Raw genomic sequence first — 22,337 nt, 5'->3', positions numbered from 1 at the left:
ACCAAAATAATTGTTGAATGATTAAATCATTCAACAATTATTTTGGTCATGTAAACGAAAACGCTCATCACATATTACAATAAATCGTTTAAATTCAACCGGTACTGTCTACATGAAATTAGCTGGTCACCGTTTGTATTGCACGGGTGTCATTCGGCTTAACGAGAGAAATGATCGTGAAAGAATATCTAACGGTGGTCAAGTATTGCGAGACGATCGTGACAGCTCTGGTACCGGATCGTGAAAGACATTTAATGTAAATTCTAGTTCAGAATCTGTGAAAAAATCGCTTAATTTTCAAAACGCGGAAAAAATCCAAACAAAAAATATGTCTGTCAAAATGGTTCAACTTCCTCAACATTACTGTGCAATAAGATAAAGAAAATTCTTTATGAAAAAACACATAAGGGTTAGGCGCAATGCATGGCTATGGAATTAATTTAATAAAACACACTATTTGTACCTATAATGGTCATATTTAAATAAATCATGATATATTTGAAATTCAATCTTTGGTGTATCTGATAGTACAGTAAAATAAAAGTATGCTCTTCTCTTAAAAAGCGTTAATTAGTTTATGAAAACTTTGAATTTTGTTGAATTTTCATCAAACTTGATCGTCAAAGATCAGGCAACGCATTATTTTGATCGTGAAAGATAATGCGTGACCAGACTTAATACTAATCAGAAATCCATATTTCTTTAACCATTTGATATACCTGCAACTAGTTGAATCCTGTTACTATTTTGATACTATTTTGATAAGAATTAACATTAAAGCTATTTTTTTTAAAATTCAACACTTTACCTCGAAGGTTAAAAAAAACCCAACTAGAAACGTGTGTAAATCAGTGTGAAAAATCAGCCCTGAGAATCGCTCTAGTAAATTACCGCCACTGTTTAGCCCATAATGGGTATGCAACTTTAAGGTAGCACTCCACAGTTGTGTTGTACATGTGCATATGTATGTAATCAGTATCTTCCATAGATTCAATTTTCAAAAGTTAAAAGGATGAAAGTTAATTCCTTTCATGTGTATCCATGGCAACATTCTGCATTTATTTACCATAGAATATTGCAAAAAGGGGGGTGAACATGTCATATATCCCCCCAAAATTTGGATCAAACTAGAATTTCAATGCCTTTGAGTGATACTTTTTTAGAAACTGTTTTCTTAAATCTTCCTTATGATCAAATAAAAATTGGGTGTCTTTCGCCTCATTTTTCGTAAAATCCAATCACAAAGTTCGTGCGATAAAAAGTTGGAAAAAAACATTGCAATAATTGCCGGACCAATGTATGGTATGGACATGCAAATACGGACTGTCATACAGAAAACAGCCTATATTACATACATTACATAACCTTGATGTTCATATAAACCTAATACAAAGGCTATTTTAATACTCAGCTATCCAAAAATGAATTTTATTGCACACTAGCTCTCATATTTGAAAAATCCACAGGGGCCAAAATGCGAAACTACACACCTAACTGTGGAGTGCTACCTAAACCAAAATGTTAACCATCAACCAAAAACTTATAACAAAAACAGCATCTTTCATGAACAATTTGAGATTGAACGGTAACCAACATTTTGTGCAACAGTACTTTCTTAAGTTCTATGTAACTTTATATACAACGTAGCAGATGTGGATTGATTTCCAATGAGATAACTATATACTACGCACCAGAGAATACCAGAGCGCAAAAGCTGAAATGTCTCGTCTGCTTTACTTATGATAGTATATTTTTTGAACGTCTGTAATATTAAGGCCTTTAAGGGTTTTATTAGAAGTCTCAAATACGCTTAAGATTGTCAATGGTTCATGCCATACAGATCTCTACAAACATCTCGTACACCAATGCCGACACGATATCGAATCGATATAGATGTTTATTTTAAACATCCATGACAAAATAAGACATATCCAGATGTCAATATCGTTGATACTCTACTTTACGATGAAAACAACTTAAATCTATGCAAAGTAAATAAAGGATGCTGCACATTACAAGGGAAATTTAAATGTTGATATCGAATCGATATCGTGGATATGGACGACATCGACAACATAATCAAAGGGTTGTTTGAAACGTACTGAAAGTACAAAAGTAATTTCTCACATTACGAGGGAATATTTAAATGTCGATATCGATCGACATCATCGATATCGACATTAGTTAAAGACATTTAACAAACATGATTCAAAGCAACAAATGACGAGGGGAATTGGAATGTCGATATCTAGTCTATATCGTCTATATCGTCGATATCCACACATAGAGAAGAACCTGGTTGAGTTCAATAGTGTAGCAGCTACGAAGCTGATATCAATATCTATGTAGCATATAGCTACACGTTCAATTGTCAAAATCTACGCATCACTACATAGCTGCTACGATATTGAACTCAACCCATGGTAACTGAAGATGTAGATGAATAGGGTATAGTGATTAAATTAAAATTGATATCGATACGATATCGTTGATTGATATCGTAAGTACATTGTGTCTTGGACATACCTCCATGCCTTTAGTCGCAAGATTGAGATTGAAAGATACATATCTTAAGCTTGTAATAATTTCATTCTTATCTAGTTGGCTTAGAACTGAGTCTTCGAAATGTTTTAGACGATCATATAAATCCATTATCAGTTTATACATGGTTTGAAATTGCTCCTGTTTAATTTTCAGTGGTATTTCTTCGTATCCAAGAAAATCGACGTCACCAGAATCAGTTGGCAAACCTGGTGCCAATTTCTTTCCATCAAATGTGAGTTCAAAAGAATTGGATCGATTCGTTGAAATCAAATTTACCGGGTCCTTTAATATCGGGTAGATTCAGATCAGTGTTTAAAAAGTCTAGATATGAATATGCCTGGAAACGGCAAAACTGATAAGAGCGTTGTCGGGATCATAAATTCCTTTGATTGTATGACATGATTGGCCAGTGCTTTTATATCCTGACATAAACCTTTGGAAACGTCCACGAAAAAGAATTTTGCGAATGTACCAGAACTACTTGGGAATATCGCATTGATATTGTTGTGGTGTACTCTAAAACTTCAAAATGTCACAAAACAATAAAAAGCAAATATTTGAAAAGTCAAATTTCTTATTTGCTATTAGAATGAACAACATCAAAAGATACTGTAGAAATCCAAACTTTGTTATTCTTTAATTGCAATTGGCAATAACTTCACAATCTAATTCATTTCCGCATCATCTTCACAAGATTTGTGTGTTGTTTCTGCAATGTTATCTGCATCTTCAATCTGTGTCATTGGCTCACCTTCACAGGATTGCTTTTTTCGGCGTTTTTTTTTACCACTGTTTTTTCTTATTGTCGTAGCTATTTCTTTGTAATATTAATACTTTGAAATGCTTAAATTTATTGAGGATCTTGGCCAACTTCTCATTTTTCTCAATTGAAGAATAATTTGAACGTCTTCGTAGCATCTGATCTTTCACGATCCTTTTCACGATCTTCAAAAAGCGGTACGTGATTTTTTACGATCCGAAAAATCAATTTTGGTTAAATATTTCAGATTATTCGAACATTCAACGATGATTTTGATCATGTAAACGTAAACGCACATCAAACATTCAACAATGATTTCAGTCATGTAAACGAAAACGCTCATCGAACATTCAACGATGATTTTGTTCATGTAAACGTAAACGCACATCGAACATTCAACAATACAATAACGATTTTGGTAATGTTAATTAAGTTCTTCGATGTTTGTTTACGTTGGTGCCATGCACCTATATATCAGTCTCTGTGCTGAACTTGACTCATAAATGTACCCTGTTACTTATTCGCTACTTATCCGTTATAATTCGCTATTACTTGTTTGCTATCGATCCGTTTAAATGCTTTCTTCTGTTTTCTTGACTGCTGAACATTAGTTATTGGTTCAAGGAGGCTAACATATCCTGTTGACGCATGCGTTCCCGTTTCCGCACTCGACTGATACTCTATTATTTATTAATTCCTTATTCGTTTTTTATATACGTTGAACTTTTTTCATGCTTAGTTTCTTATATTTTATTTTACTGTCTCTGTTGTTAGTTATGGGATCAGCGAGGTGAAATTACCCTTTTATCGCGTACTTTCCCGTCTCCGTGCTCGACTTGTTGCTTATTTATTCGTTCTGTATTCGTTAAGTTTATAAGATAAGATGTGTGAATTTTCTTAGTTTAAAGAACTATAAATTCGTCATGAAGATACCAGGATTAGAATCGTATACGCCAAAAGTACGGGGCGCCGAATGGGACTCTTGTGGTTTTGTACTCAAAATTCAATTTTGTACGGACAAAAGTGACTTTTGTTTAACAAAAATGAGTTCAGTTTAACAAAATTTGTATCATACTACAAATTTAAAATTTTGTCATACAAAATTATCTATCAGCGGACAAAAGTCACTTTTGTCATGACAAAATTCATTTTTGTTACACAGACTTGACTTTTGTTACCTAATTTGAAAATTGGGAGACAAAAGTCAATTTTGTATTCAAATTAGTTTAGTTTGGTTTCTGTGAACTAATTTGCATACAAAATCGACTTTTGTTACACAAAATCCACTTTTGTGAGACAAAATCGACTTTTGTGAGACAAAATCGACTTTTGTGAGACAAAATTGACAAAATTGACTTTTGTCTCAACAAAATTGACAAAATTGACTTTTGTGAGACAAAATTGATTTTTGTCTCAACAAAAGTCAATTTTGTCTCACAAAAGTCAATTTTGTCAATTTTGTCTCACAAAAGTCAATTTTGTTGTTACAAAATTGAATTTTGTCGTCACAAAAATGAATTTTGTCGTCACAAAATTGACTTTTGTCTCAACAAAATTGACAAAATTGACTTTTGTCTCAACAAAATTGACAAAATTGACTTTTGTCTCAACAAAATTGACAAAATTGACTTTTGTCTCAACAAAATTAACAAAATTGACTTTTGTCTCAACAAAATTGACAAAATTGATTTTTGTCTCAACAAAATTGACAAAATTGATTTTTGTCTCAACAAAATTTACAAAATTGACTTTTGTCTCAACAAAATTAACAAAATTGACTTTTGTCTCAACAAAATTGACAAAATTGACTTTTGTCTCAACAAAATTAACAAATTGACTTTTGTCTCAACAAAATTGACAAAATTGAATTTTGTCTCGCAAAATTGAATTTTGTCTCACAAAAGTCAATTTTGTCTCACAAAAGTTAATTTTGTCTCACAAAATTGAATCTTACCTCACACAATTGACTTTTGTGATTTAATTTCCATATCAGGTAACAAAAGTCAATTTTGTATGCAATTTGCATACCTTTTAGACAAAATTGACTTTTGTCATGACAAATATGAATTTTGTCTACAAAAATGAATTTTGTCTACACAAATGAATTTTGTCATCACAAAATTGAAGTTCTCACAAAACAAGTCTGTAGCACAAAGTTTTGTAAGACAAAAATGATTTTGTTATGACAGAATTGAATTTTGTACAAAACCACACGAGTCCCATTCGGCGCCCCGTAAAAAGAGCGTTTCGTCAACAAAAGACTAATCAATGACGATCGAATAAAAAAAAGATCAAAAGGCAAAATAGCGAAACAATTGTTATGATGTCGAAGGACGCAAATGTACAATAAAGGTTATTCTATTTCTGAGGTAGGAAATCCTTTTATTTTGAAGTTTTGAAAATAATATGTAGTAGTGTCACTCCCATCTGGAAAAAAATTTAGCAAGTCGAGTTTCATTTCTGAACCGAGCTGAAAATTTGTGGTAAAAGTTTCCCATATTTACTACAAATCAAAGATTATAAGTTTTAGGGTTTGACCGAATACATATAGAGATGGTGCATACGTTGGGGTTTAATGATAAGTTATTATATACGCTATGATAAGCTTTCAAGAACTTTCTACAACTTGCAGTCTGACCAAATGAGTCTGACCACGAAACGCTGACTAATGTGTCGACTAATATGAATCGAGATGAAATTATAGTTATCAAGACTTACAACTTCTTGTTTGGAGTATGTTGGATTTGTTAGAGGAGAAAATCCTACAATCCACTACATGTTTCATTAAGTGCATGTGAAAGGGTCGACAGATTATACAAAGCAACACCAAAACAGTGAATTACTAAATTTAACACAAACTATAGTCATGCAAAATATTCGCGCAATACATTTTTGGGTGAAAATACGACCAAGCAGAGACAACCAAAACAACGTTTTGACAAACGTCTGCAAAGAAAAAGGAAAAATCGAAGTTTAGGATCTATAAAGCAACGGCCTGATTTACAAATTTCATGTACACCAAACACTTGTAATGATAAGAAAAAAAACAAAAAAAACAACAACAGACAAAGACATCTCAACAAAAAGTTAGATCTAATACGAGGAACATTCCAACTCAAAGCAAGATGATAATGATACTTTATTTTTGCTAGTATACACAAACGGTTATTAGTGACAAAGAATACAATCAAAATATAACAAAGAAATAGCATTTCAATTATTGAGAATATATCGAGTTCTAATCACAGTTAAAAAAGGAGTAAATGATTTTTACATGTTCAATGGTAGTAGATTTTAGCACTTCTTCTCCTTTTCTGAGACATGTTCGGTAGATTAAACATTTTCCAACAGATTTTAAAGAAGATTTTTGTTGATTTTACATCGAAATTGAAATAAAGTATACAACAGATACAGTTAAATGTGTTTCATATTTTAGACTTGCATCTATAGAAATTGACAAAGATTGTCAGCTTCCAAATCGTGAACTTTCCATTTCTTTTTAGCAACTTTCCAACAGCACCTGCATGTGGAGTATATATTTCGCAGTTGCTATGATATTCTAGATCTTGCATTTCGAATCCATATAACCTTTTTAGAGGGTTGCTGTTTATTAGGAAGCTATTAAACCAGAAGTTTCAAGTGGTGAAGTTCAAATCATCTCTCCGAATACTTTACGGACACTATTTAGAATTAGGATTCGAACTGCTCAGTCTTTCCTCTATCGTGATTTGTAAACCGTTGTTTGTCCTTCAATCGTTTTTGTTTAGTGTTGTTTGCCATTCCTTTGCCGGCGTCGGGTTGTTTTCGATTGAATGAGTTTGAGAGTCATTTTGGTTTCTATCGCATCTCTTTTAGTAACGGTTCAAACCGAGAGTGTTTTATTTTCTTTCAAGAGACACAGTTTACACAGTCTATTCTTTCTTTGAATTTTATAAAAGCGACTCTTAATTCTAGGTTATGGAAGTAATTCTGAGAAAAAGACGATGGCGAATGTTATTAGAATCCACAAGCTTATAAGAACTTAAAGAAAGTCAGTCTGGAACTAAACAGATTTTAAACTACACAGAATTGAAATAAAAATAACATATTTCTGAAGACTGAAGGAGTGATGTCCCCTTAACGTAATGGAGGTGTTACAATCGGTCATCGAAATTGGACTTTGGACTTTGGACCTTGTTGACCACTTGACCATACGTTCATCTATAATTCTAAAACCCATATACATAATGTCACTTAGTGAAACACGTCAGCTCTTGGAGGAGAGTAGAAAGATTGTAGAAGAAAATGGGGAGAACCAAAGCGTACCCCTACTTTTAAACACTTTTATAAACCTAGTATCAAGCATTGATAAAAGATTACAGTCGGTCGAAAAAGGCATTGACAAATTTGGAGAAATAAAAAATATTATTACATCTCTGACAAGTAGAGTTATTACAAACGAAAAAGGCTTACAAACATGCCAAGGCAAAATAACCGAACTTGAAAACAACATACAAGGAGTAGGAAATTTATTCGATAATCTAAAATCTCAATGTGATAAAAACAAGAGCCTCAATGACAAGAATTCCAGTGAAATTGACAAAACCAAATCAAGCATAAATAAGGTTTCCAAAGACATTTCTGAAATAAAGTCACAAGGTAGAACTTCCACTGAATGTAACTGCCAAGATGAACTAGAGAATCTCAAGGAAAGAGTGCTTGACTTATCTTGTCGGTCTATGAAGAACAATCTCATCTTTACTGGTCTTTATGGGATAAGAGATGAAAACACTGAAGAACTTCTCCGAGGTTTCCTCCATACTGAAATTGGTATTGATTACCAAATTGAATTTGGTAATGTCCATCGTTTTGGACGAAGTCAGCGTGGTATGAACCCAATCGTCACACGATTTCTATATCAAGCCGATTTGCAGTATGTACTAGAAAATGCTTACAGGTTACACAATACTAGGTATGGTATCAAACAGCAGTTTCCGAAAGAAATAGAAGACAGAAGGAAAAAATTGTATCCAATCATGAAGGAAGCAAAGTACAATAGAAGAAATGTGAAACTTGTTCGCGACCGACTCTATATCGACAATGAACTGTACGAGATACATGATGACATCGACACATTTGATCGCCAAGTACACCCAGAAGAACGTAACGATGCCACACCTGGAAACGAACACTCGACGCCAAACTCACAAGGAGATCGCAGATCCACAAAACGGCCTCGCACGAGCTCAACCCCTTCAAGATGGTAGGAGCGCCAAGGAGTGCACCACCTAAACACTCTGAACTCAAGTCATGAATCTGGTGTTAAATGTAGAGAAATTGACAATGTAAATATAAGTGCCAATGATGTTCATATTGAAAACAGTAATCTAATAAATGGTGTGACTGATTGTAATATATTTAGTGGGCAACAATATAATGTTATAAACTTATGTACTAATGATTATAATACAATAGATATAACACCTAGTAATATACCTGTAGGGGGTAATACATGTACTGATGAAATATATGATCAGATTAATATGATATTTGATGTAAATGTTGAGATTGAAAATGCAAATATTTTAGATGATGAGAATCAAAATGCTCCTAGCAGTGAATCTTTATATCAGTCTCAGGCAAAAGCTACAAATATTCAAAACATAAATCTCATTTACATTAATTGTTGTGGATTAAAACATAAGTTACAATACCCAGAATTCGAAACTTTATTACAAAAACATGAAATTTTATGCTTTGTTGAGTCCAAAACTGACGATATGGATGAAATTTGTATACCGGGATATAAGATAAAAGCAAAAAATAGACGTAAGATATCTAGAGTGAAATCCGGTGGTATTGTACTCGGGTTTAGGGAAAATATTTCTGACTGTATTCAAGTAATTGAGACAAATAGTAAATTTGTTCTGTGGTGTAAGATTTCAAGATTATTCAAAGATGGGGTTGTTATTCTCGGTGTTGTGTACATACCACCAGAATACACTGATTATTCGTCACCTGATGCTTTCGGTGAAATTGAAAGCAAGTACCTAGAACTCTCATCCAAATATGACAATATATTTATGGTCGGGGATTTTAACGCCCGCACGGCCAGTGAGAAAGATTATATTTTTATTGACGAAAATGACAAAAGTGATGAGTTAGAATGTGTATCTGTTAATGATGTATGTAACCTTAACCTTTTTAATATACCTATAGATCGTAATAGTATGGACAAAGGAAAAAACCGTTACGGTAATCAATTACTTGAGTTATGTAAATGTAACAGTTTATTTATTATGAATGGAAGACTAGCTACTGATATAGCTGGAAAATTTACCTGTAGAAATGCAAGTGTAGTAGACTACTGCTTATGTAATGTTAATTTTATTAAAAACATTATTAGTTTGGACGTTTTAGAATTTTCGCATTTGTATTCAGATGTACATTGTCCATTGTTTATATGTTTGAATTGTAATCAATCTGTAAAAGAAAGCATTGAACAGAATAATTTTACTAGCCAACCAAATAAAAAAGTTAATAAATTGGATCACGAAAAGAAAACCTGAATTTAGAGAGAATTTAAATTTTGAAAAACTAGACAGTTTATTACATGATTAAGTAAATGTTAATTTGGAAAGTATTAATGATGACATGATAAACTCTTTTGTGGATGAGATCGGATTAATTCTTATAGAATCCGCAAGGGAAACTTTAGGAACAAGATCAGACAAGCCGAAAAAACGAGCATACAAAATCAAGGGAGATAAACCTTGGTTTAACATTGAGTGTAAATTTGAGAGACAGAATTATAGGAAATTTAAGCGCAAGCTTAAGGCGAGGCCTTCGCCTTTATTATCTAATAAAGTCAAAGAATCTGAGAAAAGATATAAAAAGGTCATGGACAAGGCTATTAAAAAACATAAAAAAGATATGGCTCGAAAATTAAAAAATCTTAGATCTCAAAACACCAAAGAGTATTGGAAAATTTTGAACCAACGCGAACATTCAAAACAACCGAATATTGATTTTGAGGATTTACTCAACTTTTTCAAAGAGCTAAACTCAGGTAACTCAGATCCAATTGACTTGCCAACAAATGATACAAATTTGATGAGTGAACTGAATGATAATTTGAATAGTCCAATTACGAAAGAAGAAATATTAAAATGTATTAAGAATTTAAAAAATAACAAAGCTTGTGGTGATGATATGATTATTAACGAATATATTAAGACTTCTGGTGATTTTTTTATTGATGTTTATGCTGCATTGTTTAACCTGATTTTTAGAACTGGAATAGTACCAGTATCTTGGGTGATTGGAACGATCAAGCCATTTTATAAAAACAAAGGCAATAAGTTTGATCCTAAAAACTATAGACCCATTACTATTGTAAGTTGTATGGGTAAATTATTTACAGCTATTTTAAGTAATAGACTTGCAAAATTCTCTGATGAAGTTTTACTACTCAATGAAAATCAGTGTGGATTTCGAAATGGTTACTCAACTTGTGATTGTATCTTTACATTACACTCTTTTTTGAAATTTTGAAATTAAAAAAGAAAAAAATGTTCTGTGCTTTTGTCGATTTTGAGAAAGCATTTGACACAGTGACTAGAGATGCTTTATGGTATAAGATGTTAGTAAATAATATTAATGGTTATATGTATAAGATTATTCATAACATGTACGCTGATATAAAATCATGCCTGTCATACAATGGTGAAAAATCTGATTATTTTCCAAGTAACATTGGTCTACGCCAAGGGGAGAATTTATCCCCTTTTCTTTTTTCGCTTTTTTTGAACGATTTGGAAGATTTCTTTTGTAAAGGGAATTTGATAGGCTTAAAAACTATATCAGATGCCCTAGAAGACGAACTAGATATATATGTTAAACTGTTTGAAATTCTTTACGCAGACGATACTGTATTAATGGCTGAATTAATGTTTAGTTTATATCATGGAAATAATGTTAAATTTTATTGCATGGATGAAATGTATAGAATTTATCCTTAATGAAACTGGTTTATCTAATGTATGGTAATCTCAAACTTGTGTAAATGAAATTTGGTTAAAGACTGTTGTAAGAACATCTCTCCAAGATCAATTTAAACAAACATGGTACTCAGATATTCAAACGAGCTCAAAAACATTAAATTATCGCCTTTTTAAGGAACTTTTCGGATTCGAAAAGTATTTAGACATTTTGGAACCCCGTGATATTTATACTTTGTGTCAATTTAGACTCATTAACCACAGATTACCTATAGAAAGTGGAAGATGGAAAAAAATTCAGAGAGATAAAAGAATATGCGAACTATGTGACTTAAAAGATCTTGGAGATGAATTCCACTATGTAATGAAGTGTAAATTTATGGCTATAGAAAGACAAAAGTATATCGCTAAAAAGTATATTGATTATCCAAATATAATTAAATTTAAGGAAATAATGAATATGAAAAAAACAATCATATTTAAAAAAGCTATGTACATTTATAAGGCATATTGATTCATGTGTGTGTTCTCCTGGCTAAACTCAACTTATACATGTATTTGTAAATGTGTACATATTATGTTTTCTCTAATTTATAACTGTGTTATTTATTACATGTAACTTCTTTATACCATTGTATTTACGAAGGTTTGTCAGAATAAAGATATATACTGATACAATCTAATTGTATTAGCATACATTTTTTTTTAAGGTAGACAAAATAATTACGGTCCAAGCGGATATACTTGGGTAGGACTGCTACGAATGATTCCGACAACAAGGTAGGCGTGTTATACATCATTGTGTAGATTTTTTTTTTTTTAGATTTATGGCATAACAAGTTTTAAAGGGGTTGACAACCGAGAAATCGAAATGATATGAAGGAATTATCGCTACAGAGTGATTTTTTTTTCAAAATGCGAGTTAAACTTCAACTTAAAGGTACTTGCGTTATATTTTAGGTATGACCAATGATTTGTATAGTAAGCTACTATAAAAATCCTTGGTATGACAGGTAAAGGCATATATAGGTTTTTTTTGGAGACAACTTGAGTCAGTGACTGTCAGTCCAAGGCCGTCGGAAAAGGGGTGCGGGGGGGGGGGGGGGGGGGGGGGGGACTGGGTGCGTCGGGTGCGATCGTACCCCCTCTTTAAAAAACATATACATGTAATAATAATTTTCAGGCACGAATGAGCACTTCCACAACCCGTGAACACGAGTCCGTTAATTGTGCTTCCCTACTAACCTAATATACAATATATACACGGTCTCAGGCCACGAGGTCGCTTTTAACCATGCAATCATATTCCTAGAAATGTATAGGACGGTTAGTTACAGCCATGGTTACAGCAAGGATTTTTATCTTTGGTATTGTATGTATGTTCCGTATCTCCCTCCTTTAGTAGGAGCACTAAATTGAACGATAAATATGTCAACGTTTTCATTGTTCCTTTCCCCTTCCCTAATTTCCCCTTCTTTCTTTATACTATTTTTTTTTATACACGATGTTCGCTAGATCGTTTGTCATTTTATTGTAAATTTGTCTTTTTCTCTACTTACATTTTCTGCTCAACATGCAAGCTGAAGCTAGCTCAGACATATCAGTTTCAATAAGTGAGTCAGACTCGTCTTACTTCCTAACACAACTAGAGAGCGCATCAAAACGTAAACGTAGGACTAAAAGACGTGTACGTTCAGCAAGATCGAGTGAATCAGACTCTTCGAACAAAACAATGCATTCACTGTCACCCTCCACCTCTGATTGGGATGTTGATTTTTTGAAATCGTTGGGCATATCTTATAATGAAGTCTACCATCCATCACCTATGGACATATTGAACATGATTTATGAAGACATTGATATTTTTGGACCATTGACCGACGATCAAAAGTTTGATATGGAAAGATTGCAGGAACATATAACATTTAATTCTTCTATAGCTGAAGTTATGGAAGATGAAGCAGATATTGTTCAAAATGCTGATGGAGACATATTTTTTCCAGATCTGGAGAATGATATTGAAAATTTAAGGTTTATTATTATTCACATACTTTTACAATTACAGGGGCGGATCCAGCCATTTTTAAAAAGGGGGTTGCCAACCCAGGATAGAAAAGGGGGGGGGGTCCAACCATATGTCCCCATTCAAATGCATTGATCGTCCAAAAATAAAGGGGGTTCCAACCACAGGCACTTGTTTCTATCCATAGGAAGGTCACCTATCCATTTCTATTTATATGGATAATCAACCTTCCTATTGATAGAAACAAGTGCCTAACAGTGGTTCCAACCCTACAGAATCCCCCTCTGGATCCGCCAATGAATATTAATCATATACATGTAAAGAAAGATATAGATACATGTAGATGCCTTTCAAAACAATAAAACTTGTCTGCTATCATTTGCAGTCTTTTTGCAGGGAATAAGACTAACCTTTTCTGACTAGGGGACCAACCTGCCACAATATGAAAATTAAGATAAGCTCTATGGGCATTTTCATATAAGTTTGAGGGGCCCAACCAAAATTTATGAGCATTGGCTATACTGGGCCTGTGCTAATCCTTTTCCTGAATTTGCTATTGATAGAAAGAATCAAACTTGTTTTTGTCTTTTTTGTGTTTTTACAAAAATACAAACAAGACAAATGATCTTGCACATATTTTTATATGTAAAAACACATGCAATCAAATACATATAACTGTACATACAAATTTATGACAATTTTTCTACATCATTGATTTCAAGTCATTATAGATTTAAAAAATATGTAAATGATTGTTTTATCTGTATTAAAATATTTTTTACTAGCAGAATGAGTCAATGAAAGGGTTCTTCCCACTAATTGGCTGCGTTGTTTTAATTTTCAATATTGACATTTTTTTCCTGTTTATGTGCATGTAAAATGTAATACCTAAAGTTATTTTGCTCATGTGCAACCTATCCCAGTTAACATAGTTAAGGAGTTAAGGGTGAAATTGAAGTTCCTGTTATACAGATTCAAATGAGTTAAATGATTGACCTTGCAAGCCAATAATACATCAGTGATGTTTTTGATAAAATTGAGAAAGGAAATGGGGATTGTGTCAAAGAGTCAATAACCTGACCAAAGAGCAGAAAACAGCCCATGGCCACCAATGGGTCTTTAATACAGTGAGAAAATCCCACACATTGGCGGATCCAGGGGGGGGGGTCAAGGGGGTTGGAGCCCCCCATTTTTTGGCATATCAATGCATTTGAATGGGGACATATGGTTGGAACCCCCTCATCCTGGGTTGGGAACCCCCCTTTTTAAAATGGCTGGATCCGCCCCTGCCACACCCAGACACGTGCTTCAGCTGGCTCCTAAACAAAAATGTGTTCTAGTTCAACGATAATGGATGTCATTCTAATCTCAGAAATAGATAAATGAACTATAATTAAAAATCATACAAAACTAAGAAAAGCCAGAAGCTCCTGACTTGGGAGTCGGGACAGGCTCAAAAATGCGGCTGGGTTGAACATGTATTTTGATATCTCAACGCTCCCCTATACCTCTAGCAAATGTAGAAAAACAAACACACAGTAATATGCATAGTAACATTGGTTTAAAAGAAGTCGGAGTCCTACATGTATGTCAGAATAGGTAATAAAAGAAACTTAACAAATGACAACAATTTTTTTCTAGGAAAACTTTAAAATTTCACAAAGTGATTGAAACCTTTTGTTTATTTTGCAGCAGTACTTCCGTACAAAGAGCTGAGGACTTCCTTGTTAAAGTACAGCTGATGATATCTTGCCAGGTTGCATTTCTCAATGGTTTGGCAGAAAATGAAGTTCCTGTAGATATGTTTGTGAATATTTTGGAAGCATTTTCAAACATGTGTCATATTTTGCCTGTGTAAGTAATGCATAGAGACCTCATGATCAACATGATCAATAACACCCTAAACTAAAACAACATATAAAAGTTGCAAATCTTCTGCATCATTTGTTCTGTGGTGGAGAGATGGCTTTTTTGGCATTTTGTTTGGTCATTACCAGTGCTTCATAAAAAAAAAGTCTGAATTCTTACATGTTAAATGGTATTTAAACAAAAAATATTCATAAAAAGTGTTTAAATACATGAAGGCATAAAAATTTATGGTACATGTACTAGGTATTGAGGCGGGAAACAGATCTATATTTTTTTTTACCATGAATGTGCTAAAAGCAATTGTATTTTCTTTTTTTTCACATTCATTTACAATTTATTCAATCCTTATATGTAGTATATATAGATATAGATACATGAAAATATATACAATGTATATAATATATTACCAAAGGATGAAAGGGGCTACATTTAAGCTTTGCTTATAACATAATAAAGCATGGCGTTAATTCAGACTCCATTCAAATTTTGTTTAAATTCTTTTATTAAAGCTTTGCTTGTTCTATTTTTATATGCTCTTTTCCTATTTGGCCTGGTGATCTAAAAAGGGAGTTTCATGGAAGAGCCTACACAAATGCACTACACTTATACGAATCAAAATAATTGATGCAAGCTATACTTTATTGTTGCGGATCAAGAACTTTTCTTAAGGGGGGCGGGGGGACCCGCTGACTGACTTAAAAGGTGGGGAGGGGGGGCAGCCCGCTCCATTTATGCTTTCCAGTGATTCCCTATATAATCAACCAAATTCCCCCCCCCCCCCCCCCCCCCCCTCTGGATCCGTCTATGTCAATTATTTCTATATCAGAATATTTCTTTTTTTTATAGACCAGGATCAGCTTTTAAAAGTAAAAAGATAATTCGAAATGTACCAGTGACTTCATCACCACATGTGGTTCTTATTCCATGGAAGAATAGACTTATTCCATTTGCAGAAGAAGCAGCATGTTTAGTGTCAGTTGCACAGGTTAATGCCTTATTCCATACCAAATAGTTACAGTTTAATATGAAAAGAAGATGTGGTATGATAGCCAATGAGACAGGCCTTCACAAGAGACCAAATGAAAAGAAGAAATGAGCAAAGCCTATACCCTCTAGTCAGCTATGAAAGGCCCCAAAATGACAAATGTAAAAAAGTTCATACAAGAAAACTAACAAGCTTATTTATGTAAAAATGAATGAATGGAAAACAAATAAGTAACATAGCATCGAACAACAACCACTGAATTACAGGCTCTTGACTTGGGACAGACACATACATACATGATGTGTCTGGGTTAGATATAAGAAGATGTTGTATGAGTGCCAATGAGACAACTCTCTATCCAAGTCACAATTTGTAAAAGTAAACCATTATAGATCAAAGTATGGTCTTCAACATGAAGCCTTGGCTATAAAGGGCCCTAAAAATGACTAGTGTGAAACCATTCAAAAGGGAAAACCAACAGTCTAATCTATATAAAAACAAGAAACCAGAAACACTTATGAACCACACTGATCAACAAACAACAACTACTGAACCTCAGATTCCTGACTCGGGACAGGATTAATCTAGATCTGTATTAAGTAGGCACCTAATCCTGGGACCGTGTTGTCTGTAATTATATTTTCCTCCAGAAAAAAATCTTTGTATTCTGTATTTATAAGAGTAAGATTTACTGGCTGTGAAAGATATCCAGATAGTAGTATCTGCATGTTTATTTGGAAAATTATTAAGAAACCATTGACTATAAATTGCCTGTTAATTCCACATGTAGTTTATGCTATACATAAAACGGTTGTCATAAGTATCCCCTGACATCTTTTAATACCAGTGCCATTTTTCTAAAAGTCTTTAAATCTTCACCATGTTCACAGTACCAAGGTTTCATCTCGCAATACTTTCAAGGTCGTAACAATCAGTAATAGCGTGCATTCATTAACATGTTAACTTATTATAAATACCCAAAGGTGACACAAAATTGCTACATTAAAAATGATTAAATACTTTTGACACATTTTGAGTACTGCAAATTCCATAATTATTGCGATGTTATTATTATTGTGATGTTATTATTATTGCGATAAATGCGACAGGGTTATATCGCAATAATTCCAACACACATTATGGAATTAAACAGGATTTTCTCAATATCACAAAAATAAAAATTTCATTTTAGTCTAATTTGACAAAATAACAATAATAAATGCACACAATAATTTCTGAATTTACAGTATTTGTCAAAAATGACAAAGAATTCCCTTTGAAACTATATTCAAAATTTTATCATGTCAAAATTTTATCATGTCTGAAGGTAAAGCTATGTGCATGCACTTTCTTTCATAGGTGCAAAAGGAGAAGCAGATAAAGTTAAGTCAAGAGAAATGGACAAATACAGCACCAACAAAAGATGTACAACATTCAAATGACAGTCAATCTGAAGTTAGTCATGAATCAACTATATTTGAAAAAGTTCATGGAAATATCCTGGGACGACATGGTGGTGAACTGCTAATTAATGAACACAGTTATGGCAGTATTTTAAGCAAAGGGAGAATATTGAAGTACCTACCAGGGATTATATGCATTGGAACAGAGGTATGGCTAGTTTTTTATTTTTTTATTTTTAAAGAGAATATATGACAGCATAAGTCTATGAGCCTTGTCTTTGAAATTGCATAGACGAAATAGTGATACTCTTAGTTTGAAAAACCATTAATAATCGGTGTAAGTTACTAAGCTACATCTCATCTAAGGGCTATTGCACTTCCATAAGATTGTAGCTCAGGAACTTCCTCTCAAATTTAATAGCTATTAATAATCTGTAAATCATAACTTCAGCCAAATATCCTAAATAACCGTATGACACAGCATGTCAATAAGATGCGGTATGCTTGCCAATGAGGTCACTGCAGATTATGGTATCTATTAACAGGTTAATTACCAAATATATTATATTTCTTCTGCTAGATATTATTATGTCAATCAATCAAAATACATACATGTATTTGCTATTTGGTTTTCTTACGGTAATTTTTAGTACATTTAAAGAGTATAAATTAGTTTTTATGCTATACTTAGATTATATTTGAATTTTAGAAGAAAGAAAAAATTTAATACTGTAAACCAACTAACTTTTGCGAGTAGAAAAATAAAGCAAATATAAATCGGCCCGAGTATGTAAAACTTTGTTTTTTCCTTATCTATATTCATTGAGACAATTTTAGAATTGGGAAATTAAATTGCCACGAAATGGATCAGAAAGAACAAAACGCGAAATAAAGTACAAAATGTATCCGCGAAAATAAGTTGGTTAACAGTAATATATATATTACAGTATTAAAGTTTTACTTGTTCATTGAAACCTTTAACTGCTTCCAGTTACGTAAAAAAAATTCTCTCGAGCTATTTCACTTCAGTTACCCTAAACAGCTGACAGTGTGTTTAAATGCAAATTTTTCATTTTGATATTTAAAAAAGGAAATTATCAATTGTTTTTTTGGAAAATGACGCAGTCATTGTTCCATAACTGCCGACCTGAACTTCATTACATTTCTCTGCCTACCGCGCTTGGTTTCGTATTTCCTATTTTCCATACAAACTGGAATCTGCTTGTGTTATCATTATGCATCATTGTGTAGTATTAAATCAGCCAGGACCCAGTTTACACTGGTTTTTGCTTGTATTACACTACACTCGAACAAAGTGTTGTAGTTTGACGGGAACCAGTTTTAGAATTTGTAAACTACAAAACGTAATCGGTTATTGTTCATTCCGTTTTGGTGTTTCATACCGACTTAATATATGGTTTGAATAAGCTTAAGACCCTTCAAACATTAATGTGATAGGTATATTAAAGATTGTTTTAGAAAAGGATTGAACTGTTTTACTTTCAAAGTCGTACTATAGGGATATCTGTCATATACGGATTTCCACTCTCACCGGTTAATTTCTTCTTTTACACGTGCTTTGGAAACTTCCTGTTTAATCGCAAGTTTTAAAATTGTTTTTGAGTGAATTAAACTTATTTTAACAATCATGAAGCGTTCCAGAATCATTTTAAAGCAGTTTCTTCTTCTCTTCAAGGATTTGTATTTCTATACAAATCCTTGTTCTCTTTGATGATGGAAAATAGGTTTTCTCAAGAAAATACTGCAAACGATCGCAGAGGAATTGAAACGTGCAAGTCAAGTCGGCACCTGGTTAAATTGGCATCTAGTCAAATCAGCACCTATTCGACGTCAATTCGGCATCCAATAATATTTGTTATAATATTTTCTATTCAATTAATTAATTACTGTTACCAAGTACATAGTGAATATGTTGTTGTGTATTTTGGTAAACCACGAAACGAAAGTGAATATGTAGTGTGTAAAGGTAAACAACGAAGCCCTTACCAAAGCTGTTGTTTTAACAATTAGACAATTTGTGTAATTGTAAAAACAAGTCAATTATTAAAATAAAATGGAAAACTATGAGTCCCTTTCAATAAATCAAACTTGCATGCCAAATAATTAGCAAATTTAAGGTGTTTGTTTTTCAGTAAAGTTTAAACAGCATTAAACCAACAATCCTGTAAAATGTTCAACTGGTTAAAATAATGCAGAAAAATACACAATATCTCATGTATAAGTCCAAATAATTATGACGTCTGGCAAGGCTATTTTATTATTTTTCTGGGACGCCTTCCTACGACGTTCGTAGGAAGGCGTCCCAGAAAAAAAATTAACATAGCCTTTTCGGTCATAGGAAGGTGTTCCAGAATAAAATTTAAAAAGCCTTGCCAGACGTAATAATTATTTGGACTACTCATATATATATATATATATATATATATATCATTAAAAATACACCAAAAAAGTCATTAGTTGAGAAAAATAAATATATACAAAATGTACATGAACACCCAAAAATGTGAAAGTTAGTATTTAACTCTTTTTGCTTAAATACTGAAAAAAATTCTGGCAACCCCTTTCTTATTTTTTACCATATTGCTTAAAATACTGTTAAAAATATATATTTAACATGGGTGACGAATTGACTATATCAGGTGTCGATTTTAACCAGGTGCTGATTTGTCCAGGTGCCAATTTAACTAGGTGCCAGTTTGACTAGAATTCTTTGACAAATGTTTGAAACTATCTGAGTTTCATTAGACCTTTGATAGCAGTAAAAAAAAGATTATTTACTTAATATTTTGTGGGAGAAGGGAGTTCAGACTGTGTGGTATCAGGTCTGTTTGTGCCCAATACATTTTCGCACCCTACACGTTCGCACATTCACACTCTACTCATTCGCGCCCAATTTTAATTCAAATTCAAGTTGAATAATTGGAAAATCATGGTTGTTGTTTTAAATTGCTTTGGTGTAAATACTGAATGTATTTATAGCTTGCTATGAGTAAAACATTGAAGATTTTAAAGGAAAAATCACAAAAGATAATTGTTTTTAACAGCTTGGTCCCATTGATCTGAAACAACGAAACAATAAAACATAGAAACCAAAATATAGCAATCCACTAATATAACCAAAACATGATAAAATTTATTCAACACGCAGAAACAAACATAGTCAGAATCTCACTTCATTTTGAAAACAAGTCAATGAAACAAGTTATAGCAATACACTAACCAAAACATGATTAAGAGTTATTCAACACAAAATAAAACGTTGACAAAATACCACTTTATTTAGAAAGGATTATTATTATTTTAAGCAATACCTTATCCAAAACATGATTAAGATTTATTCAACACAAAAAAAATTATTGCTGTCTCACTTTATTTTGAGACAATGACAACAATTATACTTATAAGAAAACACTTGCTTACAGAGTTATTAAACACAAAACCAATTAAGATTGGGTGCGAACATGTAGGGTGTGAAAGTGAAAGGGGTGAAAATGAGTGGGCGCAAACGTGAATGGAAGCGAAGGGACCCAGATTCAGACTATGTACTAGTGAGAAATATACAAGCCTTTCTACGGTATTTATTTGTACAATTCAGCTTATCTTGACCTATTCATTTGTCTTAAAAAACCAGCCAGTTGTCACCTTCACTTCACACATACACACATATACGAATATCAATTATATGCTCACGATACATGTTGCATTGTTAAACTAATTACGGTACATGTATGTGAAAATCAAGACTTGCATAAAAACTATCCCAATATTAGAGACAGTGGCGTCATTTTTCTTCAGAGCTTTCAGCTCTTTGATTTTATATTCTGATGAAATGGAATTTTATTTATTTTTAATGACGATTGCAGATGATTAGATAACCATTATACTTCTATACAACATACACTAAATTATGCACATGTATAAATGTAGTGTTGTTATGTTTAACACACATAAGTTACTCAAACCAACTTTTAAATTCTTTGTAATAAACTTATGTCTATTTTTAGGTTATATTTACACTGTTGAAAATAACTAGCAGCCATTTAAGTGAATTAAAGACAAAGTCCAAAACTTTCAGACAACAAACAGAAGCTACAATATATTATTCAGAACCCAAAGATTTCTTACGGAAAGTGGACAGAGACATACTGATAAAAGCATTTATACGCTTAAATAATATTTGTCAAATCAACAAATAAGTGGTCTAAGAAGATGACATATGATTTTTAAAGGTCTAGATATTTTAAGTGACCTGTTTATGAGGATGTCTATTATATTCTTTATTTCTGGCTTTAGATTATATACACATACTTTGTTGTAAGTGATTCCAGGATTGACTTTTTAGTTTATGACAGTGTAGAAAGAAACTACACATAGTGCAATGTTCATACTGTTTTTACACCATACTTGTTTATTCTGTAACAGAATAACCTGTATAAAATACAAAAGAAACTTGATTTTATATTTGAAATTTGCAAAAACATGACCCGAAGTTGTCTAATATACCATTCAATAGTTATGCCCCTTAAAATCAAGGAAAGACATTTCATACATTTGTATCATAAGGTTTGACATTTGGACTTACACTCAGTACATGTGTGCCTTGACTAGGGAAAATTGAAATATTATGTAGATATTTATAACCTTCAAGTTGATTCTGTGAAAACATTTATATTTATGTTTATGCTTAAAATTCGGTATATGTTCAAATAAATAGAGCATATATGCTGAATTGAATTGAGAATTTACCAAAATG

The 22,337-nt window shown here is 32.7% G+C and overlaps 1 protein-coding gene across 1 annotated transcript; it reads left to right on the top strand.

Annotated features, from left to right (window-relative positions):
• Window positions 1–12,749: 12,749 nt before the first annotated feature.
• LOC134725849 (uncharacterized) lies at window positions 12,750–22,038 on the top strand. The gene is made up of 5 exons (XM_063590080.1): window positions 12,750–13,314; window positions 14,999–15,160; window positions 16,022–16,160; window positions 17,520–17,771; window positions 21,589–22,038. The coding sequence occupies exons 1-5, from the start codon at window positions 12,857–12,859 to the stop codon at window positions 21,778–21,780; spliced, it is 1,203 nt and encodes a 400-aa protein (XP_063446150.1). The 5' UTR covers window positions 12,750–12,856; the 3' UTR covers window positions 21,781–22,038.
• Window positions 22,039–22,337: the final 299 nt, after the last annotated feature.

Source organism: Mytilus trossulus, chromosome 1 (genome assembly GCF_036588685.1).
Source record: "Mytilus trossulus isolate FHL-02 chromosome 1, PNRI_Mtr1.1.1.hap1, whole genome shotgun sequence".
Classification (NCBI taxonomy): Eukaryota; Metazoa; Mollusca; class Bivalvia; order Mytilida; family Mytilidae; genus Mytilus; species Mytilus trossulus.
Note: the sequence above shows the minus strand (reverse complement) of the source record. Positions and strands in the feature narration are given on the sequence as shown.

Bases quoted from the DNA above. Each gene is read 5' to 3' on its own strand.
- LOC134725849 (XM_063590080.1), top strand. From the start codon at position 12,857: ATGCAAGCTGAAGCTAGCTCAGACATATCAGTTTCAATAAGTGAGTCA. The intron at 16,161-17,519 runs GTTAATGCCTTA...TTTCTTTCATAG, and splicing joins GTTTAGTGTCAGTTGCACAG to GTGCAAAAGGAGAAGCAGAT. The intron at 17,772-21,588 runs GTATGGCTAGTT...GTCTATTTTTAG, and splicing joins TTATATGCATTGGAACAGAG to GTTATATTTACACTGTTGAA.